Source organism: Amia ocellicauda, chromosome 1 (assembly GCF_036373705.1).
Source record: "Amia ocellicauda isolate fAmiCal2 chromosome 1, fAmiCal2.hap1, whole genome shotgun sequence".
In the NCBI taxonomy this organism is placed as follows: Eukaryota; Metazoa; Chordata; class Actinopteri; order Amiiformes; family Amiidae; genus Amia; species Amia ocellicauda.
In genome coordinates this window covers 6,029,517-6,052,758 of record NC_089850.1, presented here as the reverse complement: position 1 = coordinate 6,052,758, position 23,242 = coordinate 6,029,517, and the positions used below count along the sequence as shown (strand labels likewise).

Genomic DNA, 23,242 nt, shown 5'->3' with positions numbered 1-23,242 from the left:
AATTACATCAAGTTAAAGTCAATTACTTTGCAAAAGCTTTATTCACATGCATCACAAATTAAGCACAATTATAAACAGTGTATCCATTTCAAGTATTGCAAAGTAAATGTAGTTATTCCATATATTAACACTGATTTAAATCTACAAATACAATATCTTCATGTGAGTTAGGCAAGTGTACAGCATACACCGATAATATATATGTACTCTGGTTAAACTTTGGGTAAAGAATATCAAAGGCAACTGCAAAACATGACTGCTTCTCCCGGTTTACATACTTTACTTGTCAATGTCTTAGAAGAGGTTCCACTGACATTTCAGCATGACAGGAAGACACGAAACCCAGATCATGTACTCTAATATCAATACAGAATGAAAGTTGGCAGGGTGTAAAGCACTGGTGAATATAAAGCACAAATACAGCATTACCATATAGAAATGTACATAAGCTTTACTTCCTTTCAACAGTAGTCAGGAACCCTGATGCTGTATAAATTAACGACATGAGGTATTTAATGAGGGTAACTATAGTGGCACAAAGACCGGAAGGACAACAGTAACCAAAGATCCTGACAATAAATTAATCTGAGCAGGGACAGACATTATCTCCGGAACAGATGTGCTGCGGATCAATAGGAAAACAATGCTCTCACATGTTTTGTTCCAAGCAGTCATTTGGAAAGGACCAAATAATTAGTACAGGGCGTGCATCCAAATATCCATCTGTCTGCAACCTTGACGTGCTTTTAACCAGCTTTTATAGTCATCATGCATTCAGATTGTGAATCCTCACAGAAGTGTGACTCAAAACAGACTATCAACGTGTATTTAAATTGTCTTTTTAACCCACAACAAGACTGAGACTACGTGAGAATTTCAGCTGCAGCCCTGATTAATGTGCAGAGTCAAATTACTCTTACTCTTATGTAGTAGACTGTAATTCTTCTTAAATAAAGTTAAATACAGATTATAACACCATTTAGCATTGGATCTCCACCCAAAAACTCAAAAACTCTTGTAATGAGAAGTGCTGGGAGGTACAATAACCAATGAATGTGTATTCATAGGGCACAGTTTTCTCACTTCTTTATTCACAAAGATCACACTTTTAATGTTAATCTGCACTATTTCCTACATAACGATGTGCAATGTGTGAGAGCTACGTTTGATTGCCAAGTGTTAAACTGCATGTAAACCTAGCCAGTGCACTGACTGCACTAAAAGGCATGAGGCTATTATAACAACACTAATATAAATAGTGCATTTTATATAAAAAAAGAAAACACTCATAAATATTATTAATTACAAGGTGCCAGATTAAGACAGTTGTCAAAATTTGTTTAATAATCAACACTCATAACGTATTTTTCTGACTTCACCTCATGTGCTTTGCTATGACGAGAACGGAGGGTGTGAGTGTCCTCTCTTCATGGCAGAAACTCTTCTTTGAGGGTGTGAATCTGCTTCTGCTGGTCGTAAACAACACACCCAGCCCTGAACAGAGGCTCTTCCTTCTCCATCCACTGCTTCACACTGAACTCGGGGAAGAAGAAGGCAATCTCCCGCGCGGCCGACTCCTCTGAGTCTAGCGGCACACAGATAAAATAGCAATCACACACAGTTAATCAGACTGGCTGCTGGAGATTACACATAGAATAATACAAAATAAGGTTTCAAATTAAACAAAGTGGCTATCGTCATTAAACTGTATTTATTTAAAATATGAAAATAACTTAAATTAGCCCTCCGATTGCCTCGAAGAAGAAAACCCTGGTGTTACATGAGCACGATGTATGGCCTGCAGGATTACTGTGTATGTAGGAAGCTTGAATCAACAGAACTGAGCTGAATCGTATACTGAACCCGCAGGCAGGCGCTGCAGAAATCTGACCCGAAGCAGGACAAATCCTAAATACAGAGCAGGACCATGCGAGACTCATTTGTCTTTAAACTCTCCTTGTTCCTTTCCTTGTAGTGTTTACTACCACACAGAAATTACTCTATAAAGGCCTATGTGGGTCTAACCCTCCAGAGACGAGGTTGGCAGCGTAAGAACTGAACTAGTGCATATGTTAACGCCTCACTCCGTGAGATCCTGCAATACAATGTTTCAATCTTCTTGAACTCTGTCTGTGACTGTGATCTCCCCTACAGGCCCAATATATTAATTAAAATACATACATTGCAAGTTATACCATTCCTCTTCTATAGCACAAGAAATGTGTGCACTGTTATATTCTCAAGTGTTTAAACTGCATGTAAAGATGGCCAGTGCACTGACTAAAACTACAAGAAAAAAATATATATATATATATATTAGTTAATTATGTTTATTCCTGGGTTGATCATGTATTCATTTATGTATTTGGTGGTTTTCTTTTGTCCTATATTTTAAATGAGAAAATAAACCTACCCTGAAGCATACAATTAATGTCTTTGTAATCCTGACTGGAAACATATCTTCATTAAAATGTGACTCTTATACACCAATAGAGCAGAATAACGGAGTCAATTGAGCACAAACCACCCCGGGACACACGGACAGTAATCTGACAGCTTTGACGTCTCTGAAATGTTCTTTTTGCCTATACAAAATTCCTCTAATTGGCTGGAAACACTGATCTGTTTGAGATGTATTGATGATCTTTTTTTAACACACCACGTGCCTGTTCTCCCAGTAGGAACACTAACTCAGTGTTGTGGGCGAAGCAGTTTGTTTTGAAATACACCCGATATATATATATATATATTTACAAAGCTTGTACAAGAAAAACATTTAGAAACAACAGAATGACAAGGAACTTAATACAACTACTTGTATGGATGTACTGCTTCATTCATTGAGTTAATTCATTTTGTTTAATAAATATTGTTAATTCAACTTAATGCATTTATCAGAGTTTGCTGAACAATGACTCAGCATAGGGTGACCTTTATATATCTCCAAACTGAAAACGGGGATGGTGCAAATTTTAGACTGCCATTCCATTGATTTCTGTGGAAATGGCGGTTCTGGGAAAGTTCAACATGCCCAAACTGAACAATTGCTATAAACTCTTAGAGAACGTGGTTCTGCTTGATGAGGCCAAACCTTTCCTAAAGCAAGCTGAGAAGATTCTATAAAGCCTCACAATAACACTTGAATGCGTCTCACTTTTGCTCAAAGTATTGTTGTGTAATAATTAACTATAATGCAAGTCATACTTTAGATATTTTTTCCATTTGGATATTGGAAATTAAGTACTTGTCCTCATCAGAACCATAATTTCTCTTGACTATAGCCTAAAGGTTTGATCGACAACTACTTCTAAAAAAGTAAATGCTTAGTGTAAAAACTACCTGAGCCGTGTGTGGTATTCCTGGTATCAGTGAGTCCGTAGATGCCGCGTATGGTCTCAGGGGCTGTATATCGAGCTTGGAAAACTCTGGTGGGTCCCATCAGCTCCCGCCACCCGCGAACAGCGTTCTCTCGAGCCAAGATATAAGCCCGCATTGGACCACTGTGGAAACGGAGGTAAAAAATAATAACATTACAATATGTGCCACAGGCTTTTGATTACAGAAGCCCTGCAGAAATGCCAAATAAGTCATTTAGCAAATGCCTTTATCCACTCAATTTGTTTCACAAACAGTCAGATACAATATTCTTCATACAGTGAGGGAAAAAAGTATTTGATCCCCTGCTGATTTTGTACATTTGCCCACTGACAAATAAATGATCAGTCTATAATTTTAATGGTAGGTGTATTTTAACAGTGAGAGACAGAATAACAAAAAAAAAAATACACGCTAACGCGCAAAATACGCTAACAACATGATTATTTAAAAAAATCATCCACACATTACAAAGAATACCAATACCAATATTCAGATAATAAAGCCTTCCCATGGGGGTATGCTCCGTGTTTGCAAGACGGGCTGTAAAATAAACAAGGCCGCAGTCCTGTTGCCATGGCGACAGTAGCTCCTCATCATCGCTAGATGATTGGATTCAATAAACACTTCTGAAATCCAAGTCTCGCCTCCAGGATGCTCAGAAAAGTGAGGCAAGTGGTGTGTTTTAATTCTGAGTGTGTTTGATAGCGAACCCCCTGAAAGAAAACCTCCCATCTGCCAGCTCAGGGATTCACAGTTTCAAATGAAAAACAGTGCCAGGGAGATGACTGCACCTTGACCACAGCTGCTGGCCAACAGAACAAATGGCAATATGTGAATAGTTTACAAATGTAATGTATAATGGTAAATAAACAAACCAAAAGATAAGAAACAGCACATTAAATCTCCTAAATCCATTTGACAAACATTGAAAATAGATTTATATGTGGTAATTTGTTTTTTCTCTTTCGATCAACAAAGTGAGCTGATCAGAGATCGCAGTGACTTGTGGGTAAAACACAAAGCGAAGGTGTAATAGTTTTATTTGGATTTCTTTCAGTTTATGGAACGCATAAGTGAACCCTATCCTGCCTGTGCCCAGGGGGAGCAGTATGGTTCTCTCTGCCACCAGTCCCAAATGGGCACCTTCCTGGGGTAGTCCTGATCAAAGAGAGCTATGATATAGCCCTGCTTGCACTGTCTGTCTTTATTATTTGCAATGGTAAATGGTAAAAAAATATAACATCCATTGTGGTAGATTTTATTTTGAATATGAGTCTAACCAATGTGTCCCATTTATTGAAATTATAATTTCTGAAAATAATGGCAGTTTCCATGTTAGAAAAAATGAAATAGGCATGACTTATTTAGTCCTGTCTTTCTACAGAATACTTAAAAACAACAGAGACTATAAAGAACAATATAAAGTACATAAATCACCATAGAACATAACTTGTGTTAACGTGTGCCAGCTGTAAAGACTGCTTCACAGTCGCCTGCGATCAATGCCGAGAAGAGAGAAGCCTAAACAGGCTTTTACACACTGAGATGTGGAGGATTTTGCTGATGCACAGGATGTCCTCTAAGAAATGTTACTTGCTTTCTGTAAATGCTTCTGCTAAATAATTTATGGATATGTTTAAAAACTCACCTTGACATAAACTCAACCAGCCTTTGATAGAAGAATCTCCCTGCAAAATAAATAAATAAATAAATAAATAAATAAATAAATAAATAAACCTTGGGATGGACAGATGGATACATATATACATACATAAATCTATGCTAACTGTATATTCATTTTATATTTAAATATCTACACGAAAGATAATACATAGGAGCCACTCAATGTGAGCTCACATGAGGTGCAATGGAAGAACAACTGTTACAGAACAAAGGAATATTACTCAGTCCCCAGAATTTGAACCACAATACATATAAGAGACAGGCCTCCTTCACCTGGTAAGAACCTGCACACAGCTAATACAGTTTCCAGTCTAATCAATTATTAACTTTTATAAAAACTATAACATTATTTAGTTGTATTTAGTTTTACAGTTATACAAACTCTATACATATATATACCAGCCACTGACAGGTGAAGTGAATAACACTGATAATCTCGTTATCATGGCACCTGTCAGTGGGTGGGATATATTAGGCAGCAAGTGAACATTGTGTCCTCAAAGTTGATGTGTTAGAAGCAGGAACAATGAGCGACTTTGACAAGGGCCAAATTGTGATGGCTAGACCACTGGGTCAGATCATCTCCAAAACTGCAGCTCTTCTGGGGTGTTCCTGTTCTGCAGTGCTCAGTACCTATCAAAAGTGGTCCAAGGAAGGAAAAGCGGTGAACCGGTGACAGGGTCATGGGTGGCCAAGGCTCACTGATGCACGTGGGGAGCGAAGGCTGGCCCGCGTGGTCCGATCCAACAGACGAGCTACTGTAGCTCAAATTGCTGAAAAAGTTGAATGCTGGTTCAGATAGAAAGGTGTCAGAACACAGTGCATCGCAGTTTGTTGCGTATGGGGCTGCGTAGCCGCAGACCAGTCAGGGTGCCCATGCTGACCCCTGTCCACTGCCGAAAGCGCCTACAATGGGCACGTGAGCATCAGAATTGGACCACAGAGCAATTGAAGAAGGTGGCCTGATCTGATGAATCATGAGTTCAAGGTGTTGACTTGGCCTCCAAATTCTCCAGATCTCAATCCAATCGAGCATCTGTGGGATGTGCTGGACAAACAAGTCCGATCCATGGAGGCCCCACCTCGCAACTTACAGGACTTGCTGTTATCTGCTGCTAACGTCTTGGTGCCAGATACCACAGCACACCTTCAGAGGTCAGGGCTGTTTTGGCGGCAAAAGGGGGACCTATACAATATTAGGCAGGTGGTCATAATGTTATTATATACACATATACACACACTCATACATTTAAAATCCATTTGAAGCTCATATGTAAATTTTTTTAATTCAATTTGCCTCAGAAGACAAATATAAATTATATATATATATATATATATATATATATATATATATATATATATATATATATAAATAAAATATAGATAAATCTGGCAAATTTGAAAGCTTAGATTCTATGAGAAGGCACAAAATGTGAAATAAATGCTTAAATGTAAAATTGTACAGAACATATTCCTCATTACCAATCAGCTGGAGCAGCTGTGGGCAATGGAGACAACTGATCTCTAGAAGTACACTCAGGGTCAGAGAAAGCGACCTGCAGTATTCGTCTCTATTCAAAGCACGTGCAACTGCCGTAAAGAGAAATTAATTTGGATGAAAACAGTATGTGTTGTGCATACATTTAAAGTTGTGCAGAAAGTTTGATTCGCTCAAATGAAACAACTGAAGCCTATTCATTCAAGATGCTGGCAAAACATGCTCTCTTCTTGTTTATTGATGTCAGAAAGTATTGATCTCTTATTAAATGCTTTTAGCTTTTAAAAACAAGGGGTGAACACCAGAAAATGTTTAAACATCCTCACTTTGAAACACCTCGTGATTCACTTAATATCTGTGGGTAACATATAATAATACTTTTAATTTCTAAGATATATTTGAAGTTAGCTTATTGTTAATGTCACAGTTATTTTAGCCACCAAACAACAATACTCTTCCATTACATACAAATATATCTCTGCGCTTTTGCTCCTTAGATATTTATTTGTCGCCTGTTGTGTTTGAATGGGACACTGGCAAAAACCTAGGTGTCTTTTTCTGGAACTGATGAAGATTTCAGGTCTTGTTTTGCCAATGTTCGCTCAGAAATAAAAAGGACTGAAAAACCCTTGAGCCCCTGAGGGAAAAAAACAAACAAACATCAAAGACAGCTGCAATTCAAATTGTGATATTTGTATCACTCTCAATAACACACCGAGGAGGTTTTAATTTGGAAAGATAAGAAGGATGTAAACTGAAATGATAACCACAGGAAAGGATTTAGGCAAACAACAGATCATGGTGTTACCATTTTTGTTTTTCAAAAACAACCAACCTAAAAAAATTTGATTTGTGATGGATAAAGTATTGATATGAATGTATCACTCTTATTTTCTGCCACTAATATTGTTATGCAGCGTCCTTGGATCTGTTTCGCCTGGTGCACACAGCTGTCACCCAGTTTACCGGAACTTCATTAAACCTCCCGTTCCCTCCACACACCGCAGACACACTGCACTATTGACCTGCGTACAGAGCCACACTCGACCCACTTGCAATAATGATAAGGTGACAATTCGGGAATATTAACAAATTGACTTGATAGGATGCTTGGATCACATCGTTATAAATGGACACCAAACGAGCACAATGGGGCAAATGGCCTCCTCTCAGTTGGACACTTTCTTATGTTCTTAAGGGATCATGTAATTATTTTCAAACTAGATCTATATTTAATTAAAACACACAGGAAACTAGACATTGCAAAAGCCCACTTCCTGTGGAGAAGGATGCCGTGTCTGTTTACCAAGGATCAATCTGGATGATGTTTTACTACATTCTGTCCCATATGCCATTTTAATGACTTGTTAATTTACTGTACTGCTATAATCCTTAATTTCCTGCTGCTGTAAAAGATGTTTGAATTTCCACCCTGTATCCACAGTACCAATCACATGTATAAGACATGTAGAGAGTAAGGAAGGGGGGAATGCCCTTATGATAACCCCCCCGACAGTGAAGTGCTAACTCACTGTAAGCTCAATAGTGTCTTATATTCTCTGATATAAACTATCAAACTAAACACAGAAGTGTGAAACATGGGTCTTAAACTTCAAGGTTTTATTACCCAGAGTAACATTTTTGGATAATTTTAAAATATGGTAGATTTGTTTACTTACGTATTCATAGGACATATCCCTAACAGAAAATATCACTTCCCACTCCATTTCCTAAGGAATATTATCAGTACGTGATGCATGTTTGCTTAAATCTTGTTTTTCAGTTCACATTTTAATAATTCAGACACATGAAGGTGGCTGATTCCACTCTGTTGCTTCTGTCTTTGCAAAAGAGAGTTGTTTAAGTTTGATGTCTTGGATAGTCTTATATAGAGCATGTAAATTTTACTATCTTGCATTTTGTCATTTGAAGGAATAGTTTTTTTTGTATTTTTGTAATGCTGAGTATTACAGAAATATTGTCTGATTATTCACAAACACTCATATAGGAAGGAGAGAATCAGTTCAAGTATATTAATCATGTTGCATCTGTATCTCTTTTAGTATACAACAGCATGGGAACGGGGCACAAATCCAATCCAACATGTATAAGTGTCCTAATTATTGCTTAATTGTGTAGGGGCACCAACTCTCTGACAGATTCAATCAATGTTTCTTAGTGAAGAGCAGCTCTTGAACAGCTCTTCAAAAAGTATCAAAGCCAATTATATCTGACCACCTCCTCGACTGTTTTCACCAGAATATCCTTTGATGAATTAAGTTTTCAGCCCACAATTGACAGCTTATTACTGAGCCCAAGGGACAAAGCGATGGCAGCAACAAATACTGATTTAATTCCACCACAGGATGACAGGAGGATTTTGTTCACGGTCCATATTAAATGCTCTGGCATTCTTCATTAAAATGCACATACAAATTAGATCTGAAAGTAAAAACTGAGTAACACTTTTCTATAAAATAAAAAGCCTTATGTTTAGAATATATTATTATTTTACTTTTCCAAACTTGAAAGACCACACACACACATGTGCGCGCACACACACACATAACAAAGATAGACAGGCAGGCAGGCAAACAGACAGATGCACATCTAAATGAAGGACATGTTAAAACTTCACTTTACACAGGGTGTAAAAGGGTCCTCAAAGGGTAATGGAAACTCTCTGCACTAAGAGACATTTGAGAATTGCTACATACAGAAGGAAATAAAGGCTTGTGTGTTCTTCATTACAGCCTCAGAGGAAGGGTGCTACACTTGTGCCAACCTTAATCGAAGTGAAGAACAATTAACAAGCTCTGAGCAACAGAAGATGATAAAACTATTAAGACTTGCAAAAAAACATATTGGAACCATAATACAAATATTTTAAATGAGCTACTTCTATGTATTCTATTTGCATCACACTGCTTGTCAGAAACATTTATTGATTTCTAAATGCCCCAACCAGAGAGAAAAGGCCCCTTAGATCACTGCTACAGCAATATTAAAGATGCCCCTGTAGGACATTCTGACCATGTCATGATTCACCTCATTCCTGAACACAGGCAAAAACTGAAAACTGTGAAGCCTACAAAAAAAGATATACAGACTTGGACAGATGAAGCAATAGAGGATCTACAACACTGTCTGGGTCCTTCTGATTGGAACATTTTCAAATCAAGCACCCATAGCACTGATGAATACACAGACATGGTCATCTCTTATATCCGCTTTTGTGAGGATACCTGTATTCCCACTAAAACAATCACTAGCTTCTGCAACATCAAACCCTGGTTTAATACAGAGCTCAAACAGCTGCGACTGGAAAAGGAGGAGGCTTTCAGGAGCGGAGATAAGGCAGAGTTTAAGAAAGCTAAATAAAAGCTTGACAAAACAATCAGAATAGTCAAACACCACTACAAGTTAAATAAACAATGCCCTGCAAACGACTACTCCTCAGTCTGGAAAGACCTCCAGACCCTCACCTTCCTAACCAGCTGAATTATTTGTACTGTAGATTAGACACAAATAAGACCCAACATAGCTCTGCTCTATTGCCCACTCAGAAAGTTCTCTCCCCCTACCCCACCTCCATTCAGTTTCCCACCCCCTTCATTATCACGATGCATGAAATGAGAATGCTGTTCATAAAACAAACCATCAAAAAGGCTGCTGGTCCAGACTCTGTCTCCCCTGGCACCCTCAAACACTGTGCTAACAAGCTGTCCTCTGTCTTCACGGACATTTCCATCAGTCACTAGAGCTGTGCGCTGTTCCTGCCTATTTTAAGAACATTATCCTCCATTATTCCAGTGCCCAAAAATCAAAAATCTCTGGTTTACATGATTACAGGCCAGTTGCTCTAACTTCAGTAATCATGAAGACCTTCGAAAGGCTGGTCATAACATTCCTTTAATCCCTAACTCAGGACCTCTAAGATCTCTAAGCGTCATAAGGCTGTGTTCTATCCCCTCTTCTCTACTCACTCAACACTAATGACTGTTTCCAGTGACACATCTGTCAAACTGATTAAGCTTGCAGATGACAGCACTGTCATTGGACTAATCACTAATGGCGATTAGTCCAAGTATCACTAGGAAGTGCGTCTCTTAGCGTCCTGGTGTAGCCAGAACAACCTTGAATTCAATGCTCTTAAAACCAAGGAAATACATATTGACTACAGGAAGAATGCGTCTCCTCTGCCTCCACTTATCCTAAACAACTCAACAGTCAGATTTCATCACATGACCTCAATTGGGAGATGCAGATCTCCTCCATTAGCTAAAAGGCTCAACAGAGTATACAATGATATCTGTGTGGGGCAAATGGACAGATGAGTAACAAGACAGAGGGGAACTCTTTTTTCAAATGTATTTTCTTTTGTTGCTAATCAGTATATCAGCGCTACTCACGCAGTACCTAAAAGGAGCCATTGGGTGGCAGATGCCAGCAGTTTTCATTGATGTCCGTTCCTCGCTCCACCCCCCTTCGAGGCAGCCCTGCCCCAGCTGGCAGCTGGACCTCGCCTTCTTCATCCCCATACCATAACTTCATGCAGCCATCCAGCCTCCAGGACTCCTCAGCGGACAGGGATGATCAATGGGAGCCTATAGTGACACGCCGCTCCACATTATCTAAGCTGATCTTACTCTGCCTAGAAGACCCTGACCCCCATGAGGAGTGCCATCCTGCTCTGCCCCAGAAGACAGTCTGCTCTCCGAGAAAACGGTTCCGGTGACCAAACCTTCACTGCACCAGTTGAAGACCCTGCTTGTGGTGGCAAAATCCCACCTGACCAAACTGGACCAATACAAGAGCCAGTCTGCTATGTCCAAGCCCAAACTGCATCAACTGAAGACTGTGTCCTAGGTGACAAAACTGCATCTGATACAGTTGACCAAGCACATGTTTCAGTAGAAGAGCCTGCTTCTGCTGAAGAAACTGCAGATTCACCAACCGAAGACACAGTCATTGCTGAGCAAAGCCCAACTGGACCCAGTGAAGATGCTGCTCCGGGTAACCAAACCTTCACTGTGTCCGAGGACCCCAATTCTTCACCAACTAAGGACCTCAAACCAAAGAGGGATAGAGGGAAGTTTGGCGGCTGCGGCTTCCTTGAACCCTGCAGGGCAAGCTGGAGGTGGTGGGAGAAGAGCAGGAGGTCATCTACTTCCAAGAGTGAATTGGTAGCTGAAGACCGAGGCTGGCATGAAGTGGAGGCAGATCGTGAGACTGTGATTTCACTATCCACAGCAAGAGAGCAACAAAGCTCTGTCTGAGCTTCCTATTACAAAATATATTATCATTCTTTGAAATAAAACCAATCAATAAATTATAACCTTCAACACTGTCTCAGTATTTGACTAAAAAAACACTACACTATATAGCCTACTGTATAGCTTACACAGCATTCAAAGGTAAATCATGCCAATAATAAGTAACACTCAAGTGAATATACGGCTTGCTCTCTCTCTCTCTCTCTCTCTCTCTCTCTCTCTCTCTCTCTCTCTATCTCTATATATATATATATATATATATATACACTCACCTAAAGGATTATTAGGAACACCATACTAATACTGTGTTTGACCCCCTTTCGCCTTCAGAACTGCCTTAATTCTATGTGGCATTGATTCAACAAGGTGCTGAAAGCATTCTTTAGAAATGTTGGCCCATATTGATAGGATAGCATCTTGCAGTTGATGGAGATTTGTGGGATGCACATGCAGGGCACGAAGCTCCCGTTCCACCACATCCCAAAGATGCTCTATTGGGTTGAGATCTGGTGACTGTGGGGGCCAGTTTAGTACAGTGAACTCATTGTCATGTTCAAGAAACCAATTTGAAATGATTCGACCTTTGTGACATGGTGCATTATCCTGCTGGAAGTAGCCATCAGAGGATGGGTACATGGTGGTCATAAAGGGATGGACATGGTCAGAAACAATGCTCAGGTAGGCCGTGGCATTTAAACGATGCCCAATTGGCACTAAGGGGCCTAAAGTGTGCCAAGAAAACATCCCCCACACCATTACACCACCACCACCAGCCTGCACAGTGGTAACAAGGCATGATGGATCCATGTTCTCATTCTGTTTACGCCAAATTCTGACTCCACCATCTGAATGTCTCAACAGAAATCCAGACTCATCAGACCAGGCAACATTTTTCCAGTCTTCAACTGTCCAATTTTGGTGAGCTTGTGCAAATTGTAGCCTCTTTTTCCTATTTGTAGTGGAGATGAGTGGTACCCGGTGGGGTCTTCTGCTGTTGTAGCCCATCCGCCTCAAGGTTGTACGTGTTGTGGCTTCACAAATGCTTTGCTGCATACCTCGGTTGTAACGAGTGGTTATTTCAGTCAAAGTTGCTCTTCTATCAGCTTGAATCAGTCGGCCCATTCTCCTCTGACCTCTAGCATCAACAAGGCATTTTCGCCCACAGGACTGCCGCATACTGGATGTTTTTCCCTTTTCACACCATTCTTTGTAAACCCTAGAAATGGTTGTGCGTGAAAATCCCAGTAACTGAGCAGATTGTGAAATACTCAGACCGGCCCGTCTGGCACCAACAACCATGCCACGCTCAAAATTGCTTAAATCACCTTTCTTTCCCATTCAGACATTCAGTTTGGAGTTCAGGAGATTGTCTTGACCAGGACCACACCCCTAAATGCATTGAAGCAACTGCCATGTGATTGGTTTGTTAGATAATTGCATTAATGAGAAATTGAACAGGTGTTCCTAATAATCCTTTAGGTGAGTGTATATATATATATATATATATATATATATATACACTGTATATACTATTCAATTCCCAAGAGAGAAAAAAATCCCAAGGAGACGACAACACAATAGATGGGAACAGGCCTGATTAGATATTAAAATCCAAACAAGAACAGGTGATTAAAACCAACTGTAGTTGACTATCGAAAAACAGTGAAAGTACAATTACAGCAGTACAGACAGGCTTTTACTGCCTGACAAATCGAAGAGTCGGGTTGGAGAATACTGCCATCTTAAATATCATTTACATTCATATAAAATGTATTACTACAAACTTTAAGGTTCACTGCAATCTCAGTTCAAAGCTTTTCTTATAATGGTCCTGAATGGCAAAGAAGAACACATTCATTTAAGAAAAGACAGGAAGCAGAAAGTGACACACAGGAAGGACCAGGACCAAATATCTGGGGATATTTCTCATTTAATGATGAAAGTAAAAATAATATTGAATAGATTATATATTAGACCATTATAGATTTTAACAAATATTTATTGATATGAATCAGAATCAGGATCCCGTGGTTTGAAATTACTGTAATGGTTACTTTCCATTCGCAAATCAAAACCCAGTCAGTTATGCCTTCTCAGTGGGCAGCATTTTCAATTCAATGTTCATTGTCCCTTTATTGTTTATTACTATGATGATGAATTTTACTATAGAACAGGTTTAAACAGACTGCAAAATAATTAAATCTGATTGTCACTATTGCATCAATAATACACAAAACAAAAGTTTGTTTGGAGCAAAAATATGGGCAGAATGACACCCTCTTGTTCGTAACCTTTCTTTTGTTATTATGTTCTTAATGTAACTGGATTAACTCCACATTGTCTGAACGTGAGCCGAACCTTGTACCAAAGACCCGGGTCCACAGCCGGGCACTGCCATTCAAAAAGGGCACTCCATCCCTGGATCAATGCATTTTCTAATATATTTCAACACTTAAATGCCATTTCAAATGTATTCGATGTTCAAAGACTCCGTTGGGTCAAGAAACAAACTATTGCCGAAGACAAGCAAGTAAGCAAAATGCAAGCCAGAAAACATCGCCACTATGGTAACTGCAAGAACAAGAACCCGATTATTATTTGTTGTTTTTTGTTTTTCAAAGGCTAAAGATAAAGACAGAAATGAAGAGAGACTCATAGGCATAATTACACTTCCTCAGGGGATGAAAAGAAAGTTTGAAGATGAATAAATGTATTTTCTCTGAAGAAAGAACATCACAAAGCAATCATAATGCAGTTTTGTGCTTTTTCTACATGACTGGATACAATTTGATTGTTTTCCAAATCCTGTTCTCAAGGGCAAATCCCAGTGATTTTTTACATGTAAACATGCACCTGTCATTTTGGCCTGAGGCCTTTGCAAAAGAATACATTTTCTTCTATTTGTAGTAATCGTTGTTGTGGTTTTGTGGTAGTGGTAGTACATGAACATTTAAAAAAGATATTGTAATGTAAATCACTGCTGCGACTGATTGTGCTATAGGTCTGTACGTTACTGTGATTTCAAGTACTTAAGGGAGTTACGTGTGGCAAGAACTGCTTTTTCTATTCCCACTCCATGTTTCTCCAAGCAGCTTCTTTTCGGCCACCACGCTGAGAGTTGCCCAATAGTTCTTTGTTAATGAAACTTGAACAGTTTCTACGATAGCACTCAAAATTATGTATGCTATAGGATGTTACAATATTCTAATTTGCTTGAATGGCAAACAAAATGCATTCCACACAAAGGTCTTAATGAAGACATCTTTGAAATGAAGCCCTGAAGCCAGTCTATTGAGTCTGTACCTGCGTGTTCAGCATAGAAGCTCTCGCTGTCCTCTCTGCGCCAAACCAGGTCTCTGCACTGGACGATGGTGAAGTGGTTTTCCAGGATTTTGTGATGGAGAGCCTGTTGTTCAATTACAAAGACGAACCAGAACAAACAGACTAATGAGGTACAGGATGAGATTTTATCCACCACACATCAATAAAACTTGTTTTATCATTAGATTATTTTGTCGTTATTTAAAGATTTTTCACTTTTTCTGACATAAACAGTGATTTTCATTACTGTTCTGTTTGAACACACACAACCATTCATGCTTCAAGTTTGTCAGATACTAGGCAAAACAGAAATATTCATTTTCTAAAATAAGAGAAACGCTCTATAACATGATATCTATGATACGATGTAGCATGTAATTTTGCGAGTGTGTACCACACTATACTATTCGTGTGGAAAAGGTAATCGGTGATATAAGTCTGGATACAAAAATGGTTTGCTAGTGTTTTGCTAATACTCGAAAAAATTAAAATTAAAATGTGAGCGAATTTCTCTATCAGTTGAATGACTTCTGTCCTGTGGCCGAGAATATTCTGCAGGTCTGTAAAATTCTATTACGATCAGTGTATTTGTTGGTTTCTGACCCCTTTTGTAAAATGGGAACTATTGTATCCTACATGGTACCATAGATACCAGTGCACAGAGCATGACCCTGTATTTTACAACTAAATCCTTAAGTGGGACTGCTAATTTACCACTGACTGTGAGGAAACACTGAAATATCATATTTGTAAAAGTTAACAGAGCTTTACAAGAAACCTTTTCAAGCCTAGGTTTTATAATAGCAAGTCTCAATTTTCCTAGCATAAGGGTTTGTTTGCAGAGTTGTCTTTGAAAACAGGCTTCCATAGTGCCAAGGACAGCAGTGTGGAGTAGTGATTAGGGCTCTAGACTCTGGAGACACTGCTGTTGTACCCTTGAGCAAGGTACCTAGATTGCTCCAGTAAATGCCCAGCTGTATAAATGGGTACAACTGTAAGTCACCCTGGATAAGGTTTTGTGCTAAGACATTGGGTAGTAATAATAATACTACACTGATATACAAAGCATACTAAATCATGCATTTTCAAATGAGAGCATTAATTGGACAGAATTGTATCACTCCCTTAAAGGCCTGGTGTCTCAACTGTACTATCAACACTGAATACATTATAGCAATAGCATCTTCTCATTAACACAAAGACATTTCTATTAGGAGTTACATGGGGGAACAATATATATACACCATTTTCTTTGTATAAATATGGTACACATACATGACCATTCTAGCATTTAAATCAGCTTCTCTGCATTCATAGTGCATTTGAGTCAACTGATATTAAAATTATTTTGGAATATATAGCAATTCTTTATTAATACTATAATTCTATGATTACAAATTAAAAGGGCCTGAATTCAGACACTGGAAACTTTATAGGGGGCTGAGCTCCAGATCACAATAGAGCAATTAAACTACGCAATCTGAAATCTAATTAGTAAGAGTAGTGTTAATATATTACAGTTTACAGTGAGGGAAAAAAGTATTTGATCCCCTGCTGATTTTGTACGTTTGCCCACTGACAAAGAAATGATCAGTCTATAATTTTAATGGTAGGTGTATTTTAACAGTGAGAGACAGAATAACAACAAAAAAATCCAGAAAAATGCATTTCAAAAAAGTTATAAATTGATTTGCATGTTAATGAGTGAAATAAGTATTTGATCCCCTATAAATCAGCAAGATTTCTGGCTCCCAGGTGTCTTTTATACAGGTAACGAGCTGAGATTAGGAGCACTCTCTTAAAGGGAGAGCTCCTAATCTCAGCTTGTTACCTGTATAAAAGACACCTGTCCACAGAAGCAATCAAACAATCAGATTCCAAACTCTCCACCATGGCCAAGACCAAAGAGCTGTCCAGGGATGTCAGGGACAAGATTGTAGACCTACACAAGGCTGGAATGGGCTACAAGACCATCGCCAGGCAGCTTGCTGAGAAGGTGACAACAGTTGGTGCGATTATTCACAAATGGAAGAAACACAAAATGACTGTCAGTCTCCCTCGGTCTGGGGCTCCATGCAAGATCTCACCTCGTGGAGTTTCAATGATCATGAGAACGGTGAGGAATCAGCCCAGAACTACACGGGAGGATCTTGTTAATGATCTCAAGGCAGCTGGGACCATAGTCACCAAGAAAACAATTGGTAACACACTACACCGTGAAGGACTGAAATCCTGCAGTGCCCGCAAGGTCCCCCTGCTCAAGAAAGCACATGTACAGGCCAGTCTGAAGTTTGCTAATGAACATCTGAATGATTCAGAGGAGAACTGGGTGAAAGTGTTGTGGTCAGATGCACACAGCCAAGGCAACAAAGGAGTGGCTCAAGAAGAAGCACATTAAGGTCCTGGAGTGGCCTAGCCAGTCTCCAGACCTTAATCCCATAGAGAATCTGTGGCGGGAGCTGAAGGTTCCAGTTGCCAAACGTCAGCCTCGAAACCTTAATGACTTGGAGAGGATCTGCAAAGAGGAGTGGGACAAAATCCCTCCTGAGATGTGTGCAAACCTGGTGGCCAACTACAAGAAATGTCTGACCTCTGTGATTGCCAACAAGGGTTTTGCCACCAAGTACTAAGTCGAAGGGGTCAAATACTTATTTCCCTCATTAACATGCAAATCAATGTATAACTTTTTTGAAATGCGTTTTTCTGGATTTTTTTGTTGTTATTCTGTCTCTCACTGTTAAAATACACCTACCATTAAAATTATAGACTGATCATTTCTTTGTCAGTGGGCAAATGTACAAAATCAGCAGGGGATCAAATACTTTTTTCCCCCACTGTATATAAAATACTACTCAATTGTCATTTAAACTAAGCTTAAATGTTCAAACATCAAGGTTTAAAAATGTACTCTCCATGGACAAAATAAAAAGCTTTTCATTGTGTATAATTTTATTTTCAATTGTCAAGCAGTCTTTTTCTCTCAGTCAAAACCAGACTGAATCAATCCACAGCGAGTCTATCTGTGGTGATTATGGTGTCAATCTCTTGCTTTAATGTGAAGATTGGGATAGCTCTCAAAGCATAACTGACAAATAACTTTACATTTCAAACAGCTATTATTACTGTGAAGTCCAGGTAATTTAGGATAATCATTTTTTAGACTAGTACAACAGACTCAATGCCCACACTAAGTCAAAAGACTATAATAGCGGTCTTCAGAAATGACATGTAATAAACGATTTTAATTAGAATTCAGTCTGAACTGTCTCATTTAATGTTCCACATTATGGCCTCTGAGAAGCGTGCAGGTTTGTGTTTTTTTGCTTTTGTTGTTTGTCTGTCTGAAAAAATATATATTTAAAAATACTTGAATGGTGAAAGACTCCATAGCTCACTGTGTAACACGGAAGTCACTCTCTCATTTAATTGCAATTTGTTTAGCTAATATGGCTGATCTTTCCAATACTCAGCAATCAGAAAACCTTCAAAATATGGGTGTTCATGTACTGATAGCTGTCTTAGTAAAACTAACAGTTATTTGTGTACCTGAACTCTAAACTAACGGTTTTTAAATATATTTGAAGCCTACTGTATATCTGTACATTTGATGGTGTAACTAAAAGTGTCCACTCTGCAATTTTAGATACAAAAACATTTTAAATATGAACTGAAAAATGCAGTCCACAAGCCCAGGCAACACAACATGGAGGAGTGGCCAAACATCTCTCCTCAGAAGTTTATGAACCTATTCAGGCTACAGGAAGCACCTCCTCCAGAATAATAAGATTACATTTTAACAAAGAAGGATTCACAAAGAGAGAATACATTTGAATACGTGAATATGCGCCCATTAGCAATTCTGCTAAAATAAACTTTCAGTTATTTACATGTCTGTGGGAACTGATCCTGTCCTGTTAATGCATTCTGGCTATGCCACTTAATGACTTTTTCAAAAGTTTCTATGGTTACAGAAAGAAGGTAAAGCTCCAGGCGAAAGCATTGCAGCCTCTGTGTATTAGTTATAACGTCAAATCGTACTGCGTTCCTGAATGATTATAATTGCAGAAACAGTAGACATCCTGTGCTTGAATAACCATTGATGTCCTGGATTTGAAGCATGTATGAAACAACACGCATTGAAAAAGCTGTACTGATTATCATAGTATTGCGAAGGTGACAAAGTATGAAACAAAAGATGGTAACATTGAGCAGGAATTTATATTAAAACTATGCTTCATAATGAAAAGTAAAATGTACGTTTCTACCAAGAATATTGGTCATCAGGTAGATTGGTGCCGAGGAGCACAGCAGTTTACTGATGTTACTGTAGTTCTTTTACACGCTAGTGTTTATTCTTGTATTTTGTAATAAACCAAGTGTTACATTAATTAGAGTGATGCACTCTTAAAACATGTATTGTGGTGATAGTGTTTTGCACAAGTACAGTATATTTTTATTCTATTTAAACGTGAAATGAACTTGAAACAGTTTTTTCATGTGTTGTTGACATCTTCGGATATTGACAAAGTAAAGGACAAATCAAAAGGGGTAAATAAAAGTTTAAAAACATACCAGCTTACATATTCATATTACAGCTCTTATTTACAAACAGAAGAACACTAATGATCTAAAGGAATTTATCAAATGAAGCCTGGCATAATTTCTCTCTTTTTTTTTTTTTTTTTTTTTAAGCATTTGACCCATGGACAGGATAGACATCTGAATAAGACCTATATCTTCCACAGTACAAAACATAGTTCCTGAAGAAGGCAGGTGTCAGCACTGTGAAAAAGCACAATAAGAATTGGAAAATACACGCCGACAACACATATGAAATTTGCAATAATTTCAGAGACAAGTAGAGGAAACTGTTTAAAAACAAACAAAAAATGTAAAAATGGATTGAAGGCTACAAAAAGAAAATTGCCGTTCACAATGTAGATACACCTGACAGTTATTAGCCTCACAACTGGAACGTTATTTGGAGCTCTAAACATAAACCTATATTTTTTTCAAATTCGAAAATCAACACTTTGATTTAGCTGGGTTGCACATCTGGATTGTGCGATGTTTGCCCATTCTTCCAGGCAATATTGTTCAATCTGTCATGGTGGATGGGGATCGTTGGTGCACCCATCAAAATTGCAGGTTGAACACAAGAAGTTCAAGGGTGCTAAATACTTACTATAACCACTGTACACTCACCTAAAGGATTATTAGGAACACCTGTTCAATTTCTCATTAATGCAATTATCTAACCAACCAATCACATGGCAGTTGCTTCAATGCATTTAGGGGTGTGGTCCTGGTCAAGACAATCTCCTGAACTCCAAACTGAATGTCTGAATGGGAAAGAAAGATGATTTAAGCAATTTTGAGCGTGGCATGGTTGTTGGTGCCAGACGGGCCGGTCTGAGTATTTCACAATCTGCTCAGTTACTGGGATTTTCACGCACAACCATTTCTAGGGTTTACAAAGAATGGTGTGAAAAGGGAAAAACATCCAGTATGCGGCAGTCCTGTGGGCAAAAATGCCTTGTTGATGCTAGAGGTCAGAGGAGAATGGGCCGACTGATTCAAGCTGATAGAAGAGCAACTTTGACTGAAATAACCACTCGTTACAACCGAGGTATGCAGCAAAGCATTTGTGAAGCCACAACACGTACAACCTTGAGGCGGATGGGCTACAACAGCAGAAGACCCCACCGGGTACCACTCATCTCCACTACAAATAGGAAAAAGAGGCTACAATTTGCACAAGCTCACCAAAATTGGACAGTTGAAGACTGGAAAAATGTTGCCTGGTCTGATGAGTCTCGATTTCTGTTGAGACATTCAGATGGTAGAGTCAGAATTTGGCGTAAACAGAATGAGAACATGGATCCATCATGCCTTGTTACCACTGTGCAGGCTGGTGGTGGTGGTGTAATGGTGTGGGGGATGTTTTCTTGGCACACTTTAGGCCCCTTAGTGCCAATTGGGCATCGTTTAAATGCCACGGCCTACCTGAGCATTGTTTCTGACCATGTCCATCCCTTTATGACCACCATGTACCCATCCTCTGATGGCTACTTCCAGCAGGATAATGCACCATGTCACAAAGGTCGAATCATTTCAAATTGGTTTCTTGAACATGACAATGAGTTCACTGTACTAAACTGGCCCCCACAGTCACCAGATCTCAACCCAATAGAGCATCTTTGGGATGTGGTGGAACGGGAGCTTCGTGCCCTGGATGTGCATCCCACAAATCTCCATCAACTGCAAGATGCTATCCTATCAATATGGGCCAACATTTCTAAAGAATGCTTTCAGCACCTTGTTGAATCAATGCCATGTAGAATTAAGGCAGTTCTGAAGGCGAAAGGGGGTCAAACACAGTATTAGTATGGTGTTCCTAATAATCCTTTAGGTGAGTGTATATGCCTATATTAACCCAAACAAAGTTACGTACATGTAGCCTAGTCTGAGCCAGTATGATCACAGAACGTTAGTCTTTTGGGTTCACTATAACTCTGACTGTTGATATAAATACCTCCAGTATCAAGGGGTGTGCCACAGCATCGGGCTTGATCACAGCCAGGGTCAGCTGCAGAGACTTTGCAAATCGCAGCGTTGTAAACACCATCTTCTACAGGAGAGAAATACATCTGTCAGACAATACCAACAGCACAATCAGATAGTATTGTAACTATTATTAATTGAAATGTTTTAACATTAACTTGTGTATATGGAGAATTTTAGTTTTGGAAAACACTATGGATTAGTGCAGCAAACTTGTAGTGAAGGTCTGTATTGCTCCCCTCTGGTATCACTGTTCAGCTCAATGTGAGGAGAATTGAATGCAATCCTGTGATTAGAAGTGTGCATCTCCGGTCCATTCATTTTTATTTTTTTTAATGAAACACATTAAAGTCAGCCTCCTCTTTCCAAGATACAACAGCACTATCGCTGGTGTCACTTCATTTCTGGTTTACATTTAGAAACAATTGTTCAAGAGGGTTTGTCCTGTTTTTTATCCAGTGCTTGAATAAGACTTTATTTAAAGAGGCTCTTACGCAGAATGACGTACAGTTGTCTAAATACATATATAACCTACACATTTCAATAAACATTGTAGTGTGAAAAAGAGAAAGTTATATCTCTGTACATTATGCATTATTTGTGGAGCTCCTTTAACACCACTTACACAGGATTTGATAAGCAGTTAAGCTGGTGGTCCATTTTTCACCACACAATGTGTGCAATGGAGCTGGAGCAATATTCAGCCAGAGTCGCGTTTTTAATGGCTCGGGTGGAAGTTTCAAGGATAGATTAGACCGTCCTGACTGACTGCATTTCTCAGGTCGTCTTTAAAACAGTTTTACACAGTTTTGCACTATGTTTGCACATCTTCAACACGAGCCTGCCTACCAGCTACCTCTGCAAATCCAGGTATATCATACATGTAGAGTCACCATATTTGAAACACAACGTTGCACACATGTAATATAACGCATGCGGTGTATTGGCAGGGAACATACAGCCACTACTGCTACGAATGATCACCATAATCATTTGCAGAAGAAACAGCCTCCCGTAGAACAAGCTTGAAGGTAATGTAGACAACTGTAGCAACATATCAGTGGCATCCAGGGTTTAGTCTCACACGCCTTTACCTCCTTGCAGACAATTAATTGCTGAGGTCTTTCGGTTCGCCTTCATTTGCTGGACGCTGCAATCTGGACGGTAATCTGCAATTTCATTATTACCAAAACACACGTGCCAGGCTTATTTGGATTTTTTAAATGTATACACGCGCATCTGATTTGTAAATAAAATATTACAGCTATAATATCTATATATGTATATATCAATAACACTGCAATTATATTAATTATACAATGCTATACTTGTAGTATGAAGACGCATCTCCCTGTACGACTGACATAAGCGTGTTTATATATGTGCCCGCTGTCCGTCTCTATACAAAGTCCCTCAAAACACGAGCAGCTACATTAAGGTTCCGCGTCACATACAGTGATCAACACAACCTTGGCTGTATTGGAAACCGCATACTATCCATAGTACACGTACTACATACTAA

The 23,242-nt window shown here is 39.0% G+C and overlaps 1 protein-coding gene across 3 annotated transcripts; it reads right to left on the bottom strand.

Annotated features, from left to right (window-relative positions):
* Positions 1 to 7: 7 nt before the first annotated feature.
* nme6 (NME/NM23 nucleoside diphosphate kinase 6) lies at positions 8 to 23,174 on the bottom strand. Of its 3 annotated transcripts, none has more exons than XM_066709586.1 (6): positions 22,815 to 23,174; positions 21,692 to 21,787; positions 15,139 to 15,241; positions 5,027 to 5,066; positions 3,340 to 3,500; positions 8 to 1,585 (listed from the first exon to the last, which is right to left on the bottom strand). In XM_066709586.1, the coding sequence occupies exons 2-6, from the start codon at positions 21,782 to 21,784 to the stop codon at positions 1,428 to 1,430; spliced, it is 555 nt and encodes a 184-aa protein (XP_066565683.1). In that variant the 5' UTR covers positions 21,785 to 21,787; positions 22,815 to 23,174; the 3' UTR covers positions 8 to 1,427. The 3 variants fall into 3 exon arrangements, with proteins under 3 accessions (XP_066565683.1, XP_066565859.1, XP_066565769.1); XM_066709762.1 differs by lacking the exon at positions 22,815 to 23,174 and adding an exon at positions 22,680 to 22,793; XM_066709672.1 differs by lacking the exon at positions 22,815 to 23,174 and adding an exon at positions 22,346 to 22,644.
* Positions 23,175 to 23,242: the final 68 nt, after the last annotated feature.

Coding starts and splice junctions, on each gene's coding strand:
- nme6 (XM_066709586.1), bottom strand. CDS start 21,784: ATGGTGTTTACAACGCTGCGATTTGCAAAGTCTCTGCAGCTGACCCTG. Junction 15,242..21,691: donor CACACCCCTTGATACTGGAG/GTATTTATATCA, acceptor ATTGAACAACAG/GCTCTCCATCACAAAATCCT. Junction 1,586..3,339: donor GAATACCACACACGGCTCAG/GTAGTTTTTACA, acceptor GTGTGCCGCTAG/ACTCAGAGGAGTCGGCCGCG.